We start from the raw sequence: 21,784 nt of genomic DNA on the forward strand, positions 1-21,784 counted from the left end.
GTCTGCCTTTGATCCGAACGGTATGAGCTGGTTTGTGTGCCAAATGGTGAAGATGTAAACACCGCAAACTTCCGTGCTCGCGAGAACCGTTCACACCTCGGCTGTACTTGTGACCTTTGGACGCACATCTCATCTCCTCAGTCGCATGCACCGAACAAAAAGATTTGCTACGATGTGTGTGGCGATGTGTGTGCCGCACATCCCTTCGTAGAAGGAGTAAAGAAGCCCAGCGTTCACCAATCTTTTGTAGGCTTATTTTCCCCAACAGACAGATTGCATTGTACTTTCTCCCTTAAAAAAGCGTAAGGTTTAATTAATATCAGCCATGCGTTATCTCTTATTGTGAGCAAGCTCATATAAACGGCTGGTAGGTTGACAGGAGTGTTCTACACAGAGATCGCATTCGGACAGGTTAATAGAAGTGTTCTACACAGAGGTCGCATTCGGGCAGGTTAATAGAAGTGTTCTCCATAGAGCTTTAATTCGGACAAAATTAGTTGGATCGCGTAAGTGATATCTCGATTTCTTGCTGGCGTCCAAATGCTTCATGTCAGTGGCACACTGACCCGATGTCGGCTATTTTACGAAATATGTCCAGCTCAGGGTATGTTGCACCATTACCTTTCAGTCATGCTGCTGGCGGCGTCTGGACCGATATCTTCCTCAACTCAGACATGATTTAGCCACACCTCTTGAGAGTAAACATCCGCCCCCCCCCCCCCCCCACCCAGCCGTCAAGGAACGCCTGACCTAGCCCACTAAAGAACATATATGAAATACCTACATACACTTTTTTAGCCAAAGAAGACTACTCAAAATTTACTTAGAAAACGTGCCGGCGTGGGGCTGTCACTTGGTTTTTTAAGATAAGCCAATTTAGTTAATTGCAAGCCTTCAAAGAATGACCAAAATGGAAACGGTGGAATTGCGCCGTCAACTTAAACTGCTGCAAAACCAAGTAAACAGCCAAGAGGAAATGCTTGACTGTCTGACAACGCAATTGGCCGAAATGATCATCGTGTTTAAGGACATACAGGCAGAAAAGAAGAAAAAGATGGTTGATGGCCAAGACGCAGGACTGAAAGACCTTCAGTTTGCTGTAAAACAAATGGACGACAATCTTGACTTTCTGAAACGGCAACACAGAAATTGTGAAGTCCAAACAAAAACCACTCATGAACTGGGAGTTTTATGCGGAGCCGCTACGGTAGCTGCTGGGAGTAAGCTAGATGCTGAAATGCAGGCAAGATATGCAAGGATGAATTTAGGCAATGCAAGTACACCAAGGCGCGGCAATGGACCGCATGTCGCCAGAAAACTAGAAGTGACCTCCGCCGTGGAACTCGAATCAAGGGAAAACGAAGGTGGAAAAAACGAGGGAGGCACAAGAACATGCAAGAAGGAAAGGAGCGGCATCCCAGTTGCTGAAGAAGCGGAACCAAGCAGCCAACTCACTCGAGGTACTTATGGAGAAGAAAACAACGAAGGGCGTCGACTAAACGAAAAGAGGGTTAATGCAGGAGAAAAGGTGTCAGACGCCGTAGGAAACGCAGATAGCGGTGATGCATGGACCAGAGTGGAGAGAAAGAAAGAGAAGCCGACGATACGAAAATGTGGAGCAGTTCTGATCGGTGGAAGAAACGCAAGCAGGATTAAAGCAGAGGCCATGGAAGAGTTTATTTTCGACCAAAACGTATCTTTTATTACAAGGACGAGTGATGAACTTGATGAGAGTTTAAAGAGCGCGGTCACAAGAAATAAAGCAAACGAAGCAGGTGTTGTGGTCCATATCGGGGCCAACGATGTGCTGAATCATAGTGCAGATTATGTTCTGGAGAGCATAAACAGTACTGTCAACCATGCAAAATCCTTGAAAAATATCAAACGAGTCTTCATTTGCTCGCTTGAAGAGAGACGGCACACTGGCACTATGGTTTATGAAACAGCAAAAACCGTCAACAGTGAACTCAACCAGCTGTGTGTCACCCATGGAGTAGGATTCATAGATATGCGGCCAAGACTGATGTGCGTTTTTGGAGGCCTGAACAAGACAGGTATCTTATACACGTTTGAAGGCGCCAGAAACATATCACAGCATATCATCAGCCAAGCGCTGGTTTTTTAGACTAGATGATTAGTTGATATCTGCTTCGGATCAATTTCATGAGAACAAATCACTTGACTCATAGTCTTCCGGAAATCTAAGTTTTCTTACGGCCAACGTGAATGGACTTTGTACATCCACTATGCAAGTTGAGCTTGGCATGATGTTGCACAAGTATAAGATAGGTGTAGCAATAGTCACAGAAACCCATTTGGGCAAGACCGTCCATGGTAACCAAATTTTCCAAGCAGGATATGCAGTACTACGACGTGACAGAGACTTATTGACGGTCAACAAAAGTAAGGATGGAGTAGTCGCCATGTACATAACAAATGACTTAGCATACACAGTGGCCAAAATTAAAGTCCCGGACGAGCTGGACGTTTGCTGGAACATCAATCGACCTTTGCCACCCGACAGCATCATAGTAGCTGGAGTTTACCTTCCTCCTGATGCATCATTCTGTCGCCGGAAAATGCTATCTAAACACCTTCTGGAAACACTTGATCGTCTTCCATCCTCAAGGCCAAGAGCAAAAACTGGCTTGGCGGGAGACAAACAAAACTTTTGATGCAGAATTGTTAGCGCGTCAGCTGGCTCTCTCGCAAATAGTTACGGAGTCCACAAAAGGTTCAGCCGTACTGTACAAAATACTGACTGATTTTGATTCTCCAAGCACACCACTAAACCTATTACCCATTGGTAGGACAGACCACAAAACTATCGTATGGTTGGCTGCAAAACAAGTAGAATGATCTCAAGGCTATGACTTTGTACGGCCTTTGAAGAGCTCATCCAGCAGAAGTTTTGGCAGATGAATTTGCTGCCAGGGCTGGCAAGATGCAATAGCAGAGCAATAAGTGATATAGACCAAGCTGCTGCTCGACTAGAACTGCTACTTCAAAATGCTTACGAGGAGCACTTCCCTGAAATTAAATACAAATGCAAGACAAGTGAGCCGCAGTGGATGACAAAGCGCCTCAAAGAACTGATAAACAAACGCAATAGGGCGCACAGTCGTCATCAAATGGAGAGACTATAAAAACTTAGAGCCAAAAAAAGCTTAGAGATTGCAGCTGCAAAAACGGCATGGCACAGGAAACGAATCCAAATAATTGCTTCTGACCGAAGAGGTTGTTGGTACGGACAAGAAGCCAACTTAACCAGCCGAAAACCAAAATCATGGAGCCTTGATCTTGCGGAAGCCAATGACGATAAATCAAAATCGGAATTAGTAAATAATTTTTTGGCAGAAATATGCACAACGTATGGACCGCTGCGCACAGAAGAGCTTCCCTGCTATCTGCCTGCCAATAGCATTCCTGCTGAGAAACAGCCGTGGCAAGCTGCTTTTCAACTATCGCAGTTGAGAGAAAATATGGCTGTTCCCACTGGACAACTTCCAGTGCGGCTAGTAAAAGAGTTTTCTGTGGAACTGGCCGTACCATTTACTTATAATTTCAAGCGATCATTGCGTGAAAGATGCGTGCCATTGGTGTAACAGAGAACAACAATCACCCCTGTGCCAAAGACATCATCGCCCAAATTGCCAGGAGATCTGAGACCGATAAGCCTCACACCAACTTTTAGCAAGGCTTTGGAACAAAAAATGTTGTTCCGCGAATTCTGGTGGATATAAAATCAAGCATGGATAAGCGCCAATATAAAAACCTGAAAGGTGCCTCAAAGTTACACTATTTGATTAGGTTGTTGCATGATTTGCTGACGGAAATAGACGAAGCACACAGATTATTTTCTATGGTTATGTACGATTTTAAGAAGGGGTTTGACCTCATTGATCACACAACAGTTATCAAGAACATGATTGCAATGGGAATTCGCTCCGGGTATGCAAAGTGGCTTCACTCATTCTTGCAGGACCGAGAGCAGCGGGTCAAGATGCCAGATGGAACCATAAGTCGTTGGAGAACTATAACATGCGGCACTCTGCAAGGCACCTTGGTTGGCCCGGTTGCTTTCCTGGCTATGGTTAACGGTGCCACTGCTGGTATTGACAACCGACTGAAGTATGTAGACGACCCTACCATACACCAGGCGTGTCTAATTGGCCAAGTAGATCGGCACTGCCAGTTGCAAGAGCACACTGACAAGACAAGTGATTGGACAACGACAAACAAGATGATATTGCACAATGACAAATGTCAAGTCATGCATTTTTTTCACGGCAAAAAACCATTAGCACTACCGGACATCATGATTCAAGGAGAAATGCCTGCCAACTGCCAGCAAAACTAAGCCTTTAGGTGTAGCAATCTCAAATGACATGTCATGGCAAGCACATGTGAATGAGATTGTAACCAAAGCATCGAAAGCTCTATATGTGCTCTACATAATGAAGAAGCACCATCCACCATAGGAACAGCTTGTTCGTGTGTATGTTACTTACATCCGGCCACTGCTAGAATATTGCGCACCGGTTTTCCATGCAGGACTCACTGCCAAGCAGGCGTAACACATTGAGAAAGTGCAGAAGAGAGCCTTGAAAATAATCTTCGACCATTCGAAAAAGTACTCGCACATCTTGCAACACTTGGACATGGAATCCCTCGCTGACAGAAGAGGAAAGCTGTGCCTAAGGCTAGGAAAACAAATGCAAGCGTCTCCCATGCATAGAGATCTGCTTCCAAAGCTGCGAGTGGCGATCTCCGGCAGAAATACCAGGAGCGCAAGCACACTGCAAACGTTTTGCTGTGGTACGCGATTACGCAATAAAGTATTTCCCATATGGCCACTCTTATAAACACAGATATATCATCAACTAAGTAAAATCCTACTTCATATGTATATTGCGCACATGTGCCATATGAGTTGATACTCGAAGCCATGCTTTTCCCAATAAACCGTCTCTCTCTCTCTCTCTCTCTCTCTCTCTCTCTCCTCTCTCTCTCTCTCTCTCTCTCTCTCTCTCTCTCTCTCTCTCTCTCTCTCTCTCTCTCCTCTCTCTCTCTCTCTCTCTCTCTCTCTCTCTCTCACTCTCTCTCTCTCTCTCTCTCTCTCTCTCTCTCTCTCTCTCTCTCTCTCTCTCTCTCTCTCTCTCTCTCTCTCTCTCTCTCTCTCTCTCTCTCTCTCTCTCTCTCTCTCTCTCTTCTCTCTCTCTCTCTCTCTCTTCTCTCTCTCTCTCTCTCTCTCTCTCTCTCTCTCTCTCTTCTCTCTCTCTCTCTCTCTCTCGTCTCTCTCTCCTATCTCTCTCTCTCTCTCTCTCTCTCTCTCTCTCTCTATCTCTCTCTCTCTCTCTCTCTATCTCTCTCTCTCTCTCTCTCTCTCTCTCTCTCTCTCTGTCTCCTCTCTCTCTCTCTCTCTCTCTCTCTCCCAGCCGTCCCGTGAGACAACAACAACAACAACAACAACAACAGCCGCCCCGTGAGACCAGATCATCAAATGCCAACACTAATATTGATTGGTGACCGTTTAAAGAAACAGGTGCAAGAAGCCATACGCTCATCTGGGTTTCAAGCCTAGACCCCAGGGACCAGCCGAAATGCGTGCAGAAATATTTGCGCCGTTCTGCCCTGTAGCGACCTCGTTCTTCATCTGGATATACATCATGCGCCACCTTCAACGCCGGACTGGAAGATCGATTTGCGACGAAAAACGCTTTATATCTGATGCTGTGCGACTTTGACCAACACATTTTTATTGGCGGCACGAAACAAGGCGTGTGCTTGTTTTTTATCGGGTATCTGGAGACTGTCGCGAACCAAATCGTGCGCACACCTCTCGACGGCCATCCGTCCGTCAGCGACCCAAACGAACCGCTTACCAACCATCTACACGTCAGGATTCTGCGCAGATGGAAGAGTGCTGACAGAAACTTTTCGAAGCCCTCCGTGTGAAAAATGCCGTCAGACCGTTTAATGCCATCAGTCTCACACCTCTTGGTGCCCTTTCACCGCGTTCCATCTATTGAGCGCCATTCAACCATGTTAACGCCAGATGGCGGTATCAACGTCAAATTGGCATAAAGTTTGGAACCCTTCGTCCAGCACCTGCAGCGACAGTGATGGGACAGCCATGTCTGGGGTGGGTGCGGGGGCTTTCGCCTTCTTTTTCGTCAATCCCTCACCTTTCTACCTACCTGATATGGTGAGCGCCCAAAATTTGTGCTTCCAACATTTTCTTTTCTTATACCTTTCTGCCAGCATACAAGTCAGGGACAGTAAACAGGTCAGTGTTATTAGAGTCCTTTAGTCACTAGCATCCAAAACGCCCCACGTCGATGTGGCGGCCCGGAGACTAAAGTGCAGGATCTGAGCTCACTTTGTGGCGGCTCTCTTTGACTGACTGAGAAGCTTGCGCTGGGCATTGCGGAGGATCCTATTTGAGCTTAACACACATTTGCATACACCGTCGTCGCGTGGTTACGTAATTACTTCCTTTCTCGAGAAGCGACAGCCTGTTGAGGGGGGTTCGAACTCACTGTCAGTTTGTCCAAGCCACCGCGCACGTCACTCCGGGCGGAGAGCCTGGGCTGGCATGCCAGCCTCGACGTACACCGTGTGGACGACAGGAATGACCGGGAAACAGCATGGTTTTATTTCCACCAAGGTGCTGAAGCGGATACGGGAAACCTTCCGTTGCCGATGTGTTACCAATGCTTGCTAGGTACCTGAAATGTCAGCGCTTGATGATCGACAGGAAAAACTAGTCATCGACATCGACAATGAATGACCGAGAACAAAATGAATCACCGGTGATCCACAGTGCAAAATCAGTGCATGGTATTTTCATTTATGTGTCCCTGCTGCAACCCTAACGAATCAGTGAAGCGATGTGTAGTCCAGTGCGGCCCCTTGCTATGTGTGCTTTTTCATATATCAACCATTTCGTAAAGGTTATGTGGCATCCTCACGCAAATCCTGTTATTTTGCAGAGTGAAGGTGCTACTGGGCGACTTGAACTTTGCCACGACCACAGAAGAAAGCACCCAGTACCCGCCCAGAGTGTACAATGTGGAAAAAGCCTTAAAACATCCGGAATATAAACGGGTTTTCAGAGGAAACGGCAAAAGATTGTTCAATGACACTGCCCTCGTTAAGCTTACGGAGCGCATCTCGATTTCCCGTAAGTCCTCACTGAATAGCCCACTATTTGCACGCAAGAAACAGCCAAGGGGATCCTAAAGCTTGCTCCAGGGTGGGTGCGGGCGCTGGCATTGCGTGGCCCATTGTTTCATTCAAGTAATCCTAGTTAGCACATTTCAGCCACAAATTGGACGACCCAGCGCACACAGAAACTTATCTCTCTGAACAAATAACCTCTAACCCTGGTTGCGAACATCACTTCCACATTTCAGTGGGGCTGCTGATTTAAAAGACAGTTCGACAACTTTTGCCAGTTGCAGTCAATACTGCTATTACGACCTTCAACTTATGACAGATTCGTGTATGACAAGTAACAAGCTTTTCTTGAGCAGCATTCCTTGTTATGCAAACCTTTCGGTGGTCCGGCAGTGGCATTCATTTGTAAACGTTTTTACTCACCTTTCCACCCTTTTACTCCACATAAGCATTATTGCCCTTCATGCCATCTGTTAGCCCTCGGTGTTGAGGCCTTCCTGCCCCCTCTCCCCCCCCCCTCATTTTTCTCTCCACCACACTGCATTTTGTGGATGGCCTGTTGCGCTATCATCCTAGCATCACGACACTAGCGGCGTCAACACATGTGTTTGATAGAAGTGTGCAGTAGCTTACCAAAAATCGGTGATGGGAGTTCGCCCTTTACCATGGTAGCATTGGTACTTCTCACCGTTGATATTCTTGGAGTTACCAACGTGTTTTTCAGCTTGCGGTCACACATGGTAAGTTTATTCAAGCCTAGGTGCCGCGCCCCGATCTCCTTTTTTGATGTCCTTTATTTCATGCTGGTAAATCAAGTATAGTACCGTCGGGGGTTTGAAGCAAACAAAGAGGCGTCGACTCATCTGTTTTTCAGCAAGTTATTATTTTTACACTAGCATACCTGTGATCTTTGAACATTTATTTTGCGTTGCGCAGGAATATTACTTAGGAATTTTCGATGCACGTGGATGGCCTAGTCGCATTCAGCGCCGTGTGTGTCAGGCATGTTCTCTGGTTCTGACTAGCTTCGGTATCTTAATTTCATGATTTTTGTACATTTATATATATATATATATATATATATATATATATATATATATTTACATATTATCAAATTTCCACCATATTTATACACGCTCCGTTTGGACATTTTCTTAGTCGTCGCTGGTCTCTGTCTGTGCTGACCCTGATTTGAATCCCGCCTGCTGATAGTAGGACCGATGGCTGCGGTCTGCATCATCGAGCATCGATAGCTTTTTGCAATCGATCTCTCCGCCTACAGCCGTGATGAAGCCGCTGTGCATCTCCGATTCCTCCCGCCCCGCCTCCGACCTGGACGGCAAGCAGGTCTACGTTGCCGGCTGGGGCGCGACCGAGTTCGGTGAGCAATGGCCCACTGCAGCCGAGCATGGAGGTGCCGGCAGATGCCGTGGTTAAGGGAGGAACAGAGCACGGGGTCCTGGTTTGATAACCAGCCGGAGGAAGGTGCACAGAGTGGATCTCGAGCGCCACCTGATCTGAGGTTCGATTTTCCGCCTGGCGCAGGTGCACGGTGTAATCTCCAGGCGAGGAAAGACCGCTGTTCTGATTCGAACATTTCATGTAGCCCGTCTCTGTGATGTCTTCGTCCAGCGGTTCGGCTCAGCTTGATCAGAGAGAGACGTGTAGCGACGCGGCGATCCGTATTGGACCAAGTCCAGTGGCGTGCTGTCCCTGCTATCCCAGCCAGGCACGACAAAACATTTAGCTCGGGTGAACTTCCACTCATAAGTCAGCTCGCATACACGCACCTATCACGCGTCCCCTACGGTCCGCCGCGGGGCGGCGGTCAGCGCCCGCTGCGGTAGGTCGCATTCCACCGCGCGGCCGAGGTCGCGCCGCGACACGGCAGGGTCGGCATGCTGTGCCGCCGGGCCGGCTGGGCGTGCTCACGAAAGGCTCCGACAGCCGACTGGCAACTATTGTCATCCCAATGCTGCTGAAGGTGGCGATAGATGATTAAAAGGCGCTTAGCTTGTAGAAAGCCAAGTCTTTGGGTAGAGCATGCGTAAAAGCTTTGCAGATTTTGGGACTCGAAGAGCTTGGCGGTAAAACCTTGGCAAAAAACGACTTCTTATCGCTGCCACAGGTTTAATAATGTATTCACCATGCTGAATGCGGTGGCCCAGCAGACGTTGTCAGCGCAGGCTCGGCAACCTGCCGCCGTCCGTGTACCAGATCTTTGCAGTTTTGCTCGCGGGTCATTTTTCAGCCTTTTTCCTTCCGCAATGCTTGGGGCATGAGCTTTTCCGAAGATGGTGCACAAGTATTGATGCTAAATCTTCTGCTCACCGCACATTTTTCTTTTGAATGGCTTTTGCGAGTAAAAAACTTCTTGGAACGGCTTACGACTGCACATAAGGGGCTTTTGCCCGAAGCCGTCTTCACAATGCACACGAATGTTACCAATGGGTAAAAACTTACGCAGCCACGTCGCGTGCATTGCAGCTGGGCCCACCGAGGCCTTGATGCAGTGGGCCCGGATCAACGTCACGCGCCACGCTCAGTGCCAGGAGACGTACTCCCGCCAGAACACGGCCGTGGACAACACGCAAATCTGCGCCAACGGCGAGAACGACCTCGGCGGAGTCGACACCTGCAGGGTGGGTGCAAAAACAGGCCAGGATGCCTTTTGTTTGAGGGCTGCACGTGCCAACATACTATGACAAACCGAGGGCCTAGCTAGGCTCCATATGGTTTTATGCCTCAAGAAGGGCATGGCTGTGAACCCCACCAAATCATCTTTAACATTGTCATCTCAGTTTAAAGCCCCACACAAATGTGGAACACTCCATTAAAACATTTTATGATACTTCGCTGGCTCGCATGTACCACTTGACAGCTTCTGGTATTCTGAAATGCCAACAAACGTGCGCTAATTCTGCTGTGCTCTCGTGCTTCGGCTGTGACATGATACCCCGGTCACCGGTCGGCGAACTCGGTCCGTATGATGTCTGACACTTTGGCGTCGGCAGGGCGACAGTGGGGGTCCTCTGATGGAGCGTCGGAACCACAGGAACCAGGAAACCTCGTACGCCGCGGGCGTCGTCTCCTTCGGCTCCGGCTGCGGCAGCGTCAACTTCCCGGGTCACCCATGCGGAGAGCTTTCTCGACTGGATCGGCTGCACGGTGGCGAAGAACTGACCACCTGACGATAGGGTGGCGGGGGGGGGGGGGGGGGGCGGCAGGAGCACTGCTGCAATAAAGCGTGATGCTGCGCTGGAACGTCCCTGTTCAGTGCGGAGGCATCCTCGTGCGGCGATGTAGCGTGCTTTTATTAATGCTTAAGAGTCCTTATCCGATGCCGAAGTGTCACTGTGTGTAATATTTAGGAGTCCTTGTGTGATGCGAAGAGCACCTGTGCATTCGGCGTCTTTGTGTTTCTCGAGCGCCCTGTGTTTTCTAAGTGTCTTTGTGTTACTGAATCATGCCCGTGTTTCTGAAGTGTGCCTGCATTGCTGAAGCGTGCCTGTGTTTCTGAAGCGTCCCTTTATTTCTGAAGCGTTCGACCGACGGACGCTAGGAACTCTGACACGGCGGGGTGGTCGGCTGGACGATGTTGAAGTGTGCGGTTTGAGTAGAATGTGATGTGACCAGGATGGAGGCCGTAACTTGGCGTCTTTTGACAACGCCACCGAGTGCTCCAGAGGCTGTGGGCTGCTGTCACCTAACACAGAATTTCTTTGCTTTGCTTGGTATTGTAGAAGGACTAGTCGGCAGCATCGATGCTTCCCTCCGGGGGTTTGGGCGCGTTGCTTTTTTATCTGGCTTGATCTGCAATCGCCTTACGCTGCCTTATCTGACAAATACACGCTTCATTTTAAGATGCCTAAGATTTTCAACCATTTCCCGAATTGCTCCCAGATGACGAAGTGCGATGATGTCTTTGACCGGGCATTTAGATGCATGAATTCGGAGTGCAGAATGCATCGTTCGGCACTGGAATCATGCACAAGTTAGCAATCACGTGGTGCTTTGCACAGTATGCTACTATCTTCATCTTGTTCACTTGCTGACGGGGCCGCCCATATATTACGTTACGTGTGCAACGAGGCGACGGGGAAGGGAGGGGGGGGGGGCTAACTTATGCCTTAAAGGGGCATTGGTCGTTTGATACTACCCTCAGGTCAGCTGACAAATCATGTTTGTACTTTTTTTTACTTTCACAAGCTTTAAAACCGGATAACGCCGGCTTCGTCTCACGACAAGTAAGGCCCCGTGTTTGTTTCACACTCTTCGCTCCATTTTCACACAGCGCACAAACAGTGCACGTACTAATCCCGTTGCAACGCTATATAGTATAGATACAGTATGTAAATATATATATATATATATATATATATATATATATATATATATATACACACAGTTAAAGGACAGTATACAGCGAATCGTCGTGCCATGAATCTGTTGGATCCTTGACATCGTCAAGGATCATCGTTGACATCGTCTATGAGAGAAAACGCAGCTTACGTTCAAAAGGATGGCAAAGACAACATACCAGTACCTCCTCGCATCCTGTTAATGTCATCAAAGTGGATTTAGAAGCTTATCACGTGTCGCATCGAGTGCTGTCGCTTTTTCAGGCCAGATGGTTCTTCTTGCTGCCCTGTAATTACCTATTCCCCAGGTGAGTGCACATCTTATTTTGGAGACAAAAACGCTGTCAAGATCACGTGGTGCTTTTGGTGATGTTTTCCCACACATGCGATGGAACTCCGTATGGAGGACATATTTACTATTCTAAAATCACACTTTGTTTCTCACCTTGCTTAAATGAATGTGGTTCAAAAAACGCGATCTCAAAGATTATGAAATTCCAGCCAAGAGGCTGGCTAAATAACCACTGGCATTCAGCATGATTCAGGGGATATCACGTGTTTGGCACATGCTCGTACTGCATGCGGAACCAAGTGTTGCGTGCGCCGATAGTGTACCCATCGCGACACTTCGTGAGCTACTAAGGTACACATCCCGATGCCATGGACGCTGTGCGAGAATGTAGAAGACATGGTGAGATAAGAAGAAAATAATGAGATGTGTCGTGTAGCGCCGTGACGCTTAGGGTTTAACGGCTCCGTACATGCGAAAGTCGTCCCAATGCGCAGATGACATTTCCACAGTTAAACTTGGCTGCGAAACCGTTCTGTCAGAGTATGTATTAACTATTTTTGAGATAATCCCAACTAACTGAAAGTTTAAAGAAGTAAGGGTCTGCGGGTCACAGAGACATATGTACAATGACAGAAGCAGAGGTCGTGGTCCCTTGCCGCGCCCTGACAAGTGCGGCCGACCATGGTGACCTGTGATGGCCATGGATAGGGTATGCGAGTCCCGACTCAGTGTTCTTACCATGGAGTAAGATCGGTGGCGTCAGTCAACACACAGACCCGTCACACAAACAGACATGAAGTTGTTGAATAAGCGTGCTCTGACCAGAGAGTGACTTGCATGTATGCAATAGCATCAAGTGATCGTTTCAGTGATCTGCTCTACCGCTAGGTCCGGATATTTGTGTTGCAGTGCAGTTACGGCGTGCACAATTTAAACATTTGTTTTGCCCAAACACAAACGTGCGTGCTTCCAGAATGTGTCCAGTCGTTAGGTTCCAAAATGTCAAAAATACTGACAAGCGAATATCAATGCCAGGACATTATGACACTGAGAGTTACCGCTGGTCCAGATGCTTGTCGCCGCCGTTGTGGCCATGGCTACCGCCGCGCCGACCGTAGCTACGGTGCCCTCACCTATGCCCAAAAGGCGTGCAAGATCCTGAAGCAGGCCGGTGTGTTCCGTGAAGACCAGTCCCTCCGAGTCGCAAAAAGCAATCCTTTTCTAACGCTCACGTCCAGAGCATTATCTGTAATAGAAATGAAATCCCGGAAAACGTTTCCTGTATGATCTGTTGCCAGCAACGATTAGTGCACAGGGTGATGTTAGAAGTTTGTTCTTATCATCAAATTATTTTTTTATAAATCTATTCCGTATGGTTTGCATCGGTGACTTCTGGTTCAGAGTACTTGCCAAGCATAGCTTGTTGCGTGTACCCTGAACCCACCACCCAAGTCGTGCCGTCCAGTTCAACGAACGATTTTGCCTCCGCCCTTTTGTCAGACAGGATTGCGGAGGCTTATGCGTGTCGCACATTGCTGCGGCAGGGCCACCCCTGAACTGGGTTGCCTTCGTTGGCCAGTTGTCAGCTGACCTTTCCACTTCAGGCAATGCGCCCACTCTGGTCCTTGTTCCCAGTGCCGCTGGATTACAAGTCAAGCAGCTTTCCCCTAGACAACGGAGGCGGCACGATCTGTAGGTGATTCAATGTTTCACTCATATTTATTTCGAAGCTTTGGGACTGGAAAGTGCATCTGCGTCTCCGAGTCTGGCAGGCCGGTGGAGGGATACTGCGATGAGGAGAGTCATAACGTCAACGGCCAGATCAGCTACACCGGTCCCGACGATGTCGTCCACGAGGTCGTCTACGTGGCCGACGCCAACGGCTTTCAGCCCCAGGGTGACCACCTGCCCACCCCCGTGCCCACCGATTACCCCACCCCGGAGGATGTCTGATGATGAGGAGGAGGGGCACGAGGCGCCTGGGCGATGATGATGACGATGATGAGGCTCCCCGCGCTTACTACCAGCCCCAGCCTCAGTATGAATGCGTCATCGTCGGCTTAAGGCTCCGCTAGAATTAAATCTTTGTTATTTTATCCTTGTGTTCAATATTCCATTACATGGGATCGACACGCTTGTTTAGGAGCGCCTTTCAAGCGAACCATTATAGGTCTTCACAAAAAATGCGATGGCAAACCTTGGCAACCGATGGCAAATTCCTTGCCGGCTTATTCCTAGTAGTCTTGGTGAAACGCCTTGTTTGGCGTCGAGTGAGCTGGGTGAAAACAAAGATAAGCCTTATCACGTGAGATAGTAATACAAGGTAGAATGAAGAAAAAGTGAGAGGGAAGAGAAGTGAAAGGGGAGGGCTGAAGTATCACGCGGTTTGGTGCTGGGCCGCGCGAAGAGATCAACTGGTGGGTCAAGAAGTGCGAGGGATTTGGTAAATACGGCTGACGTTCTGCGTTTTAAAGGTTTAGCACGGACGCGAGGCTGAAGGTAATTTGGCCAAGCGGTGAAAGGGCACTGGCGCCCAATGTGGCATCGCACGGTGTTCGAGGGCGTTGACGTGCGCTTCGGCACGACGGCTGGCTCGATAGCCGGCGCCGAGGCTGTCTCGATTTTGCCGTTGGAGGCAGCCACATGGAGGCGCAGCGGCTCATCATGTCCCTCGCCAATCCCACGTCGCGGCCAGGCACGGCGTGCCGACCACGCCGGTACATCCATGACGGTGTCCTTCGGCTGTGGCGGAAGTCTGCTGGCTGGTTGGACGGTCTGTTTTTTTATTCTATTTTAATTTAACTTTAATTTATTTTTAAGCCCTGACTTTGCACATGCACGGACGGACTGACGATCCGGTGTCTTCTCACCACTCGTTATCAGTTGCTTTGCCCAGGCCGATTGACTGGTTAGTCATATGACGTTCGTGCATGCTTAGCCTCCTTTTCCGTTAAGTTAATCGTTTGCTTTTGTTCCCTCCCTTTGCTTTTTCTTTGGGGGCGGTGAAACGGTCTTGCCGAGTCCCGTCCGGAGCGCTTGCACGCATTTCATCATCCGCGCGCTGTCCTCCATTGCTTATCGCTCGTCCGGCCCAGCTGACTAGGTGATTTTGCATGGTATCGGTGAGTGTGTAATTTTTGTCTGTTAATATTCTTGTTTGACTCGGTACTGTCTAGCTCCGCTCAGCGCGTACGCACGGATTTTTTTAACGAGAGCGTGTAATTCCAGTTCCCTACTTTTCTCTTTGTGTTGCTTGGCCTGGCTCGATTGACTGACTGGTCAGTGCACGGTGTCCGTGCTCGCCTGGCAAGGGCCTCTCCCGTCCTGGAGGGATCTGCTACAGACGCCGGAGGCCCGGCACGAGAGAGTACGGTGTCGATGTCTCCGAATCAACCAACCTCCCTCCGACCGCCTGAAGCGAGCGGTCGGAGCGAGATTGCCCGCCATGGGTGCCGAGACATCGCGGCGAGGTGTACCGAACCCGCTATGTCTCGAGAGACCGTGCGTGATAGCGCGAGACCAGAGGAGGGCACTCGCAAGGTGCCGATCGGGGTAACGTTTAGAAGACGACACAGACGCCATCTACCGGCGGATATCGGTCATCCCGGCAGAGGGCAGCACCTAACGGCGCGCATGGCGGTGCGGGCACCTGCGACCCGCCGGCAGAGGACAGTACCTTACGGTGCGGACGGACGAGGGGTCTAGCGCCCGCGACCCGCCGGCAGAGGATAGCATTTTACGGTTACGACGGACGAGCGATTCCAGCCCCACGACCCGCCAGCAAGTTGCGAGGTGGCGCTACACGCCGAACATGGGGGTATCGAACTCGCTTAAACCACGTGCGGACGTGAGACCACGGACGCGCGCGGGTCGAGGCCATTTACATTGATACGAATCCATTCGTCGCGATCATGCTCTCTGTTGCACTGTTTTTTCTCTTGTTTTTGTTTTGCTTACTCTTTGTTTGGTTTGTGTCTTATTTTTTTTGGCCTGGCATCCAAGGGAGTGTCCGATAGGTCGTCGGTGTCGGCCCAGCAGCCCTCCCCGCACCTAGCCCGTCGTATCGCCGGCAGACCTGGGCATGACCGCGGCGCTATGTACACCGCATGCGTGCGCAGTTGACGGGTGACTGTTGTTGGCCCGCTGGCGGTGCGATTAAGTACGTAACGGTCCAGTTAATATGAGGGACTCGCGCTCAAATCCAGGGTAGGCTCTGACTTATCAATGACCACCCAGTCAGTGGGTCGATTGCTCGGGCTTGCGACGACGAAGGGCAAGCACTGGCGTTTTCCGCAAACGCGCCCGAGCAGTCCGGCTCAGACACGGGCAGGATTGAAAAGTCAAACAGCCGCGGTCCTGCCCTCACACGGAGCGATGCTTGTGGATAGCTCGACCCAGAGGCGCGGCTTCGCTCCTTTTTACGGACCACGTGACGTCGGACTCGTTTCGTTGTCTCTCACTTGACCTCAGACATGACGGCATAAAGACGCATCGGTCACGGTATCACCAAGGACCAGTTGGGACTGCCCAGGATGCACCATTATGCACGCTTGTCACTGAGTCCATCTGTTGGTGTACAATGCCTCGGGAGAGCACAGTACACAAGCTATTCTTTCCCAACGTATTGCGCGCCAGGTCTTATAAGCTCTTGACGGCGGGACAAATAGAGAGTTTGATGTTGGGAAAAAGAGAGCTCTCCAACGCGCGCTCATAGCAAGGGCGACAAGACACAGGGTCGTAGGACTGGCCAGTCAGTTAGTCTCCAGATCATCCCGGCAGTGGATACCGCAAGGTACAAACGTAGGTCACGTCAAGCGCTCGCTGTCTGCCAAGGGGCTTCGCCTTCCCATCGGGAGCGCTGTCTACCTGCAGGCCTCTGAGAAACGCGCCGTGGGGTGGAGCCTTGCAAAGTTCACATGAGCAGGCAGGAGGCGAGGGTGCAGAAGCGTCGGAGGCCACGTCACCGTGCTTTACGAGGCGCTGCCTATAGCGCGGCAAGGCAGCGGAAAGCTGCGGGAGGTGGGCGTGGCCGAAGGAGTGATGGGCCGCCCCACCTTGGACGAAACGCGAGGGAGCGTCGGCCGAATAGCGTGCCTTCGCCCTGAAGGTTGGGCGGGGGAACGAGTCGTCGTCCAGCTTCGGACACCTGATGCCGGCCGCGTAAACGCGCTGGCGCCAGACTGATAAATAAGCCTGATATGCTTTAGGGAGTGTATGCACGTGGTTCCACCGGGTGTCTGAAATGCGTTAAATGGACTCAACTTAGTTCAACGAGGACTCACACAGACATATTATCATGTCAACGTACTGGGACAGGGGGGGGGGGGGGGCAAAGGTGTCTGTGTGCGAGCCAAGAACGATTGGATTGACGCGGACGCCAACAGATGTGCATGTTTGGAGTGAGTGTGTTTAGGTCAACAGGCGCCATTTAACGTCCAGCATTAAAGCCGAAGAGACGCTTCCAGGGACATGGAAAGCCTCCCACTGGTGTTGTATTTTGTCTGCCGGGCCCAATCCTTTCCGAGTCCATCCGAGACTGACCTAAGCTGTGATGATTGTTGTCACTCTCATATTCAGGACGTAATACGCACCATGATGGGTTTTGTTTCGGCAAAACACGGACGAGAACAACGTGTCTTAGAACACTCCAAATCTGTCAATGGATGCCACCATTTCGTATTTCATTGGCTCCGTAGGTAAGATAGACCTTCCGAGAAAAATCATTTCGAAACGTGGGACCTAAGTGTCCGGTGAAATATAACGTAAACCTCCTTACATACTAATTCTTTTAAGTCATTCCATAATCTTATGCGCACAAGCCCCACTGGTACGAAACTCACCATTTCACATCAGGCGTGCCGATGCCCACCTCCTCTCTGATTTTCGTTCTCGTTGTTGTTTCCCTGTTGAGCCAGCTTTGCTCGTTTGCATGATTACACAAATTGTACTCGACCTTTTGACACCACTTGGCCCATACCACACCACTAAGCTCCCTGACCTTACCACTGGCATGAACAGTAGCTTCATGTCTTACCACCTTTAGAGCTTATACATGATCTTCGACCTATTGTGTTGTGATATTGTATGAGGTATATGTCCAGGCGGATGATATTATTGTGAGATCACAGAGGCCGATTTACCTTCTTTATGTCATGGCTGTTGTAGGCGCATGATACTGAAAATCGCATCTGTCCTGAACAAAGGGGTGAAAAAACCGTAGACACTGTCTCCCACCGGACTGCGATGCCAGATTTTGTCTCCTTGGCTTTTTGATGAAGCCGGTGAGCGCATAACCGTATTGTCAACTTCTCAAGGGAGCTTCGGTCGGATCGCGACAGCATCGCAGTTTTACCTACCATATCCTTGACAACATACATGCTTTGCTAAAGTACTTTCAACACCACGTAGTTGGCGACGATTTTTTGTATTTACACTGCATTCATCTTGGATATGTACAAAATCACACCGACATGGTGTCAGAACAAAATGCCAAATACGTCGCGTACAGTTCAGCACACAACGAAACCTTGTCTACAGTACTTCAGCACTCGCCGTGAGCTCGAGGACGTTAATCGCGCATGCAAAATTTGATCCAAGGGCTGACTCACAATGTCAACACTCCTTTTCTCCTCAACGACTTGAAAAGGCATGAGCGATATGATTGGTATGCTCTATGGTGGACGATTACCGTTCCCGTGAGCAGGTGCTTCACGTTGACAGACCGCCTCACGAAGTCAAATTGGTGACGCTTCTGAACAGCTCTTATGAGATGTTCGGCACCATCAAGCTCAGGATCATTCCATCGAATCGTGAGCTTGTTCGCGGCATTGTCATGCCTCAGCTGCCGATGCATGAAGAAAGCCTCCTTGAGGACGCTGCCCATGGACTCAACCACACTTTCGACAGGGCTGAGCAGCCACACGCGGACAACTAGACTGACGAAAGGTTCCATCGAGTGACCACGTTTCCACAAAGCTTTCAAGAGAGCTTGGATGGAGCTAGTGCGTTCCTCACTACGCAGGATGCTGATTGCTTCGCAAACGCTGCAGCTCGGCGCCGCAGCCGATGGCCGGATCAGCTTGCTGGACACCAGATGTCCGATGGCTTCGGAGACTGTGCCCACCTGGACGTCGACCGATTTTTTGGGTCCGGAAACCCTTTAGGTCACCAACCGACCGGACATAGAGCATGTTGTCCAGGAGTGCCTTGTTTGCTGTTCCTTTTCTTCCACCATCCGCACCACCTCCCTCTCTCCATGCCTTCAAGTTGTGGACCAGGGCCGCACCAAACGCCACGATAGGGCGGACCAGTGGATTGCAGTTTACTTGAGTCCGAGGGAGATCGAATCGCAAAGGGATAATTCGTTTCGAGCCAGGTTCAAAAGTCACCGCTGGTGAATCAATTTCGTGCAGAAATTTAGCTGCTTGGTGATGGTCATTTTCGGGTGCGTTTGTCGGCCCAATAAGCTGCAGGCTTGAACAAGGATACAGGTTAAACTAAACACCACCTTAACAATTACATGCCCAGTGCTGTGGAACTGTGGAACTGTGGAAACTGTGAAAAACTGTGGAAGAGGCAGGTTAGTGACAAAATATCAGGAGCACCAGAATTACCCCACAAAAATGCCCTGATTTCTTGAAAACACCCAAACTGTTAATGGAAATTGGCATCCCCATTCAGTATCAACATCTAAGCACTGCATGGTAAATAAAACAAAAATGTTAAATGAACAGTGGTAGACATACTTTTACTGACACCAAAATGGATGTGAAATATTCTGAGCATGAAGACCCATGATGAGGCAATAATATGTTGGCAATAGAGTGCAGTATTGTTTCATGCCTGACAACCCAAAAATGACTTTTAGTCATCACACCATCAAATCCATATCCATCCAGGGGCCATTTTAAGATCAACAGTTAGGACATACACACATTTCAGGTGTCACAAATCCAACCAATGCCAAAATCCAAATGCAAAATCAAAATACAACCAAAGTTACAACCGAAGTTCTGGCAAAGTTCCTGTAAGCAGACAGGCTAACATCACTGAAAACAATGAAAGAACACTGACTACGCACACAGTGACATCTCAGCCAAGGAGCATGTTTCATTAAAAATTATTTATTCTTATTTTGGAGGGTGAATCTGGGTCTTCCACACTTCTTTGTTTTATATGATGCAGTCTAATTTTAATTAATGGTGGTTATCACACCAAGCTGAAGATAACTATGCTTTAAACTGCCCATACAAAACTACAAAGTCATGATTTGTTCTACTGCGTCCTCTGCCACCAAATCAGTGATTCTAGACTATTTCATTCACTGTATTTGATAGGTATGTGGGCATGTTTGGCCATGCCTATCTACCTTGGATAAATATTATTAAACATTTGCTACTGTGCAGAATGGCCACTCATACTCATGTAGATTCAATTTAAACTCTTACCTTGGGGCAGGATCCCCACTTTCCACCTACACCAAAACTTGAAATATTAAGGACAATTGGCTAACCTTTTGTGCTTATTGGTCATGTGCCTTTTCAAGTTTCTTCCTTCCCCATTAAAACCACAGTTCACGTGCCCACAGCGCACTTTCATACGTGATGGATGTTTACCCATGCCTGGCAACTGAACACACAGGCAAAGCTTCAACGCAGAAGATCCAAGGCTATAAAGAGACAAGCGCAAATGTCCCAGCCTAATCGAAAAGTGCGATATATATTTGCTAAAACACCCAAAACTACGCGTGACCAGTATGCACGCAATGAACGTCTCCGACACAACAGGTCGCAACGCCGACAAAGCACGCTGAGACGGCTTTCAATCCAGCAGTGAACTGCGGACCGACAGACCTGACCACCAGACTGCGGGCGTCGCGTTTATCTGTCTCCTAGATAGATTAATAGCCACCGAAACACGAAAGTAGAGATTGTTCCTTTACTCTTTCAGTGCCACCAACAGACTCCTCCACCACTTCGCGGTGCTTTTAGGGCCAATTCGTTCTTATCACTGAGCTAAAAATCATATATGTGGAATATACGCCCAGCATGCCTTCCACACGCGGTATGTGATTGTATTCTATTCCATCTATATTCTATTCTATTCTATTCTATTCTATATTCTATATTCTATTCTATATCTATTCTATTCTATTCTATTCTATTCTATTCTATTCTATTCTATATTCTACTCTATTCTATCAAGGTGCATTCTATGCGTCGGAGGGCGAGAGGCAGAATGTGTGCATCTACCTCGAGTGCTGAAATTGGAGAAGTCCGCAGCGCTACTTGCGCGAGCTGCAAAAGCATATTTTGAATGACAGCTAGGAATTTTCGATTATTTTCGCCACCACCTGCATACACTACGGAGCCATATTCAATAATCGGCAGAACCAAATATTTATAAAAAAACAATGGCGTAAGCCGGTCAGCTTCGTATCTTGCACCTAACATGCATCTGAGCAAATTCAAGCGTGTCGTACCTTTGGTCGAGCACGCTCGACGTGTTCACACATCGATAATCTTAGGTCAAGAATGACACGTACAAATTTGAATGATGAAACAAAAGGAATGTGGTAACTGTCGAGATAAAGAAAATATGCCAGTGTACCTCGACGCCCTTTGCTGACCATATTGGCAAATTGGAAACCATAGCGTCTTGACCATTGTTCCACTTTGACTAATGCGTTTTGTAGGTGTAGTGGTAAGTGGTCGTATGCTGTGTCTGAACACCAGATGACGCTATGATCAGCAAAAAGTCAAGAAGAAATGTCAGAAGGGAGCTCCTCAAAGGAATCATCGATCATTAGGTTGAAAAGCAAAGGAGAGATACAGCTGCCTTGCGGAAGTCCGTTTTCTACGAGGTGAACATCGGAAACAGCCGATCGACACCTAACACGAAACGGTCGTGGCCCCGTGAGAAATCCAATAAGGTTAAAAGCTAAATTTCC

General features: G+C 48.9%; 2 protein-coding genes across 2 annotated transcripts in view; both read left to right on the plus strand.

Annotated features, from left to right (window-relative positions):
- The window catches only part of LOC119095857 (venom protease), a 65,971-nt gene that overhangs the window by 13,425 nt on the left and 30,762 nt on the right, over positions 1-21,784 (plus strand). The gene's annotated exons all lie outside the window — the stretch shown is intronic.
- LOC119095858 (serine protease easter) lies at positions 3-10,397 on the plus strand. The gene is made up of 5 exons (XM_037218712.1): positions 3-20; positions 6,996-7,186; positions 8,465-8,563; positions 9,670-9,824; positions 10,197-10,397. The coding sequence occupies exons 3-5, from the start codon at positions 8,470-8,472 to the stop codon at positions 10,371-10,373; spliced, it is 426 nt and encodes a 141-aa protein (XP_037074607.1). The 5' UTR covers positions 3-20; positions 6,996-7,186; positions 8,465-8,469; the 3' UTR covers positions 10,374-10,397.

The sequence above is a fragment of the Pollicipes pollicipes genome, unplaced genomic scaffold, assembly GCF_011947565.3.
Source record: "Pollicipes pollicipes isolate AB1234 unplaced genomic scaffold, Ppol_2.1 Scaffold_4219;HRSCAF=4965_pilon_pilon_pilon, whole genome shotgun sequence".
NCBI lineage: Eukaryota > Metazoa > Arthropoda > Thecostraca > Pollicipedomorpha > Pollicipedidae > Pollicipes > Pollicipes pollicipes.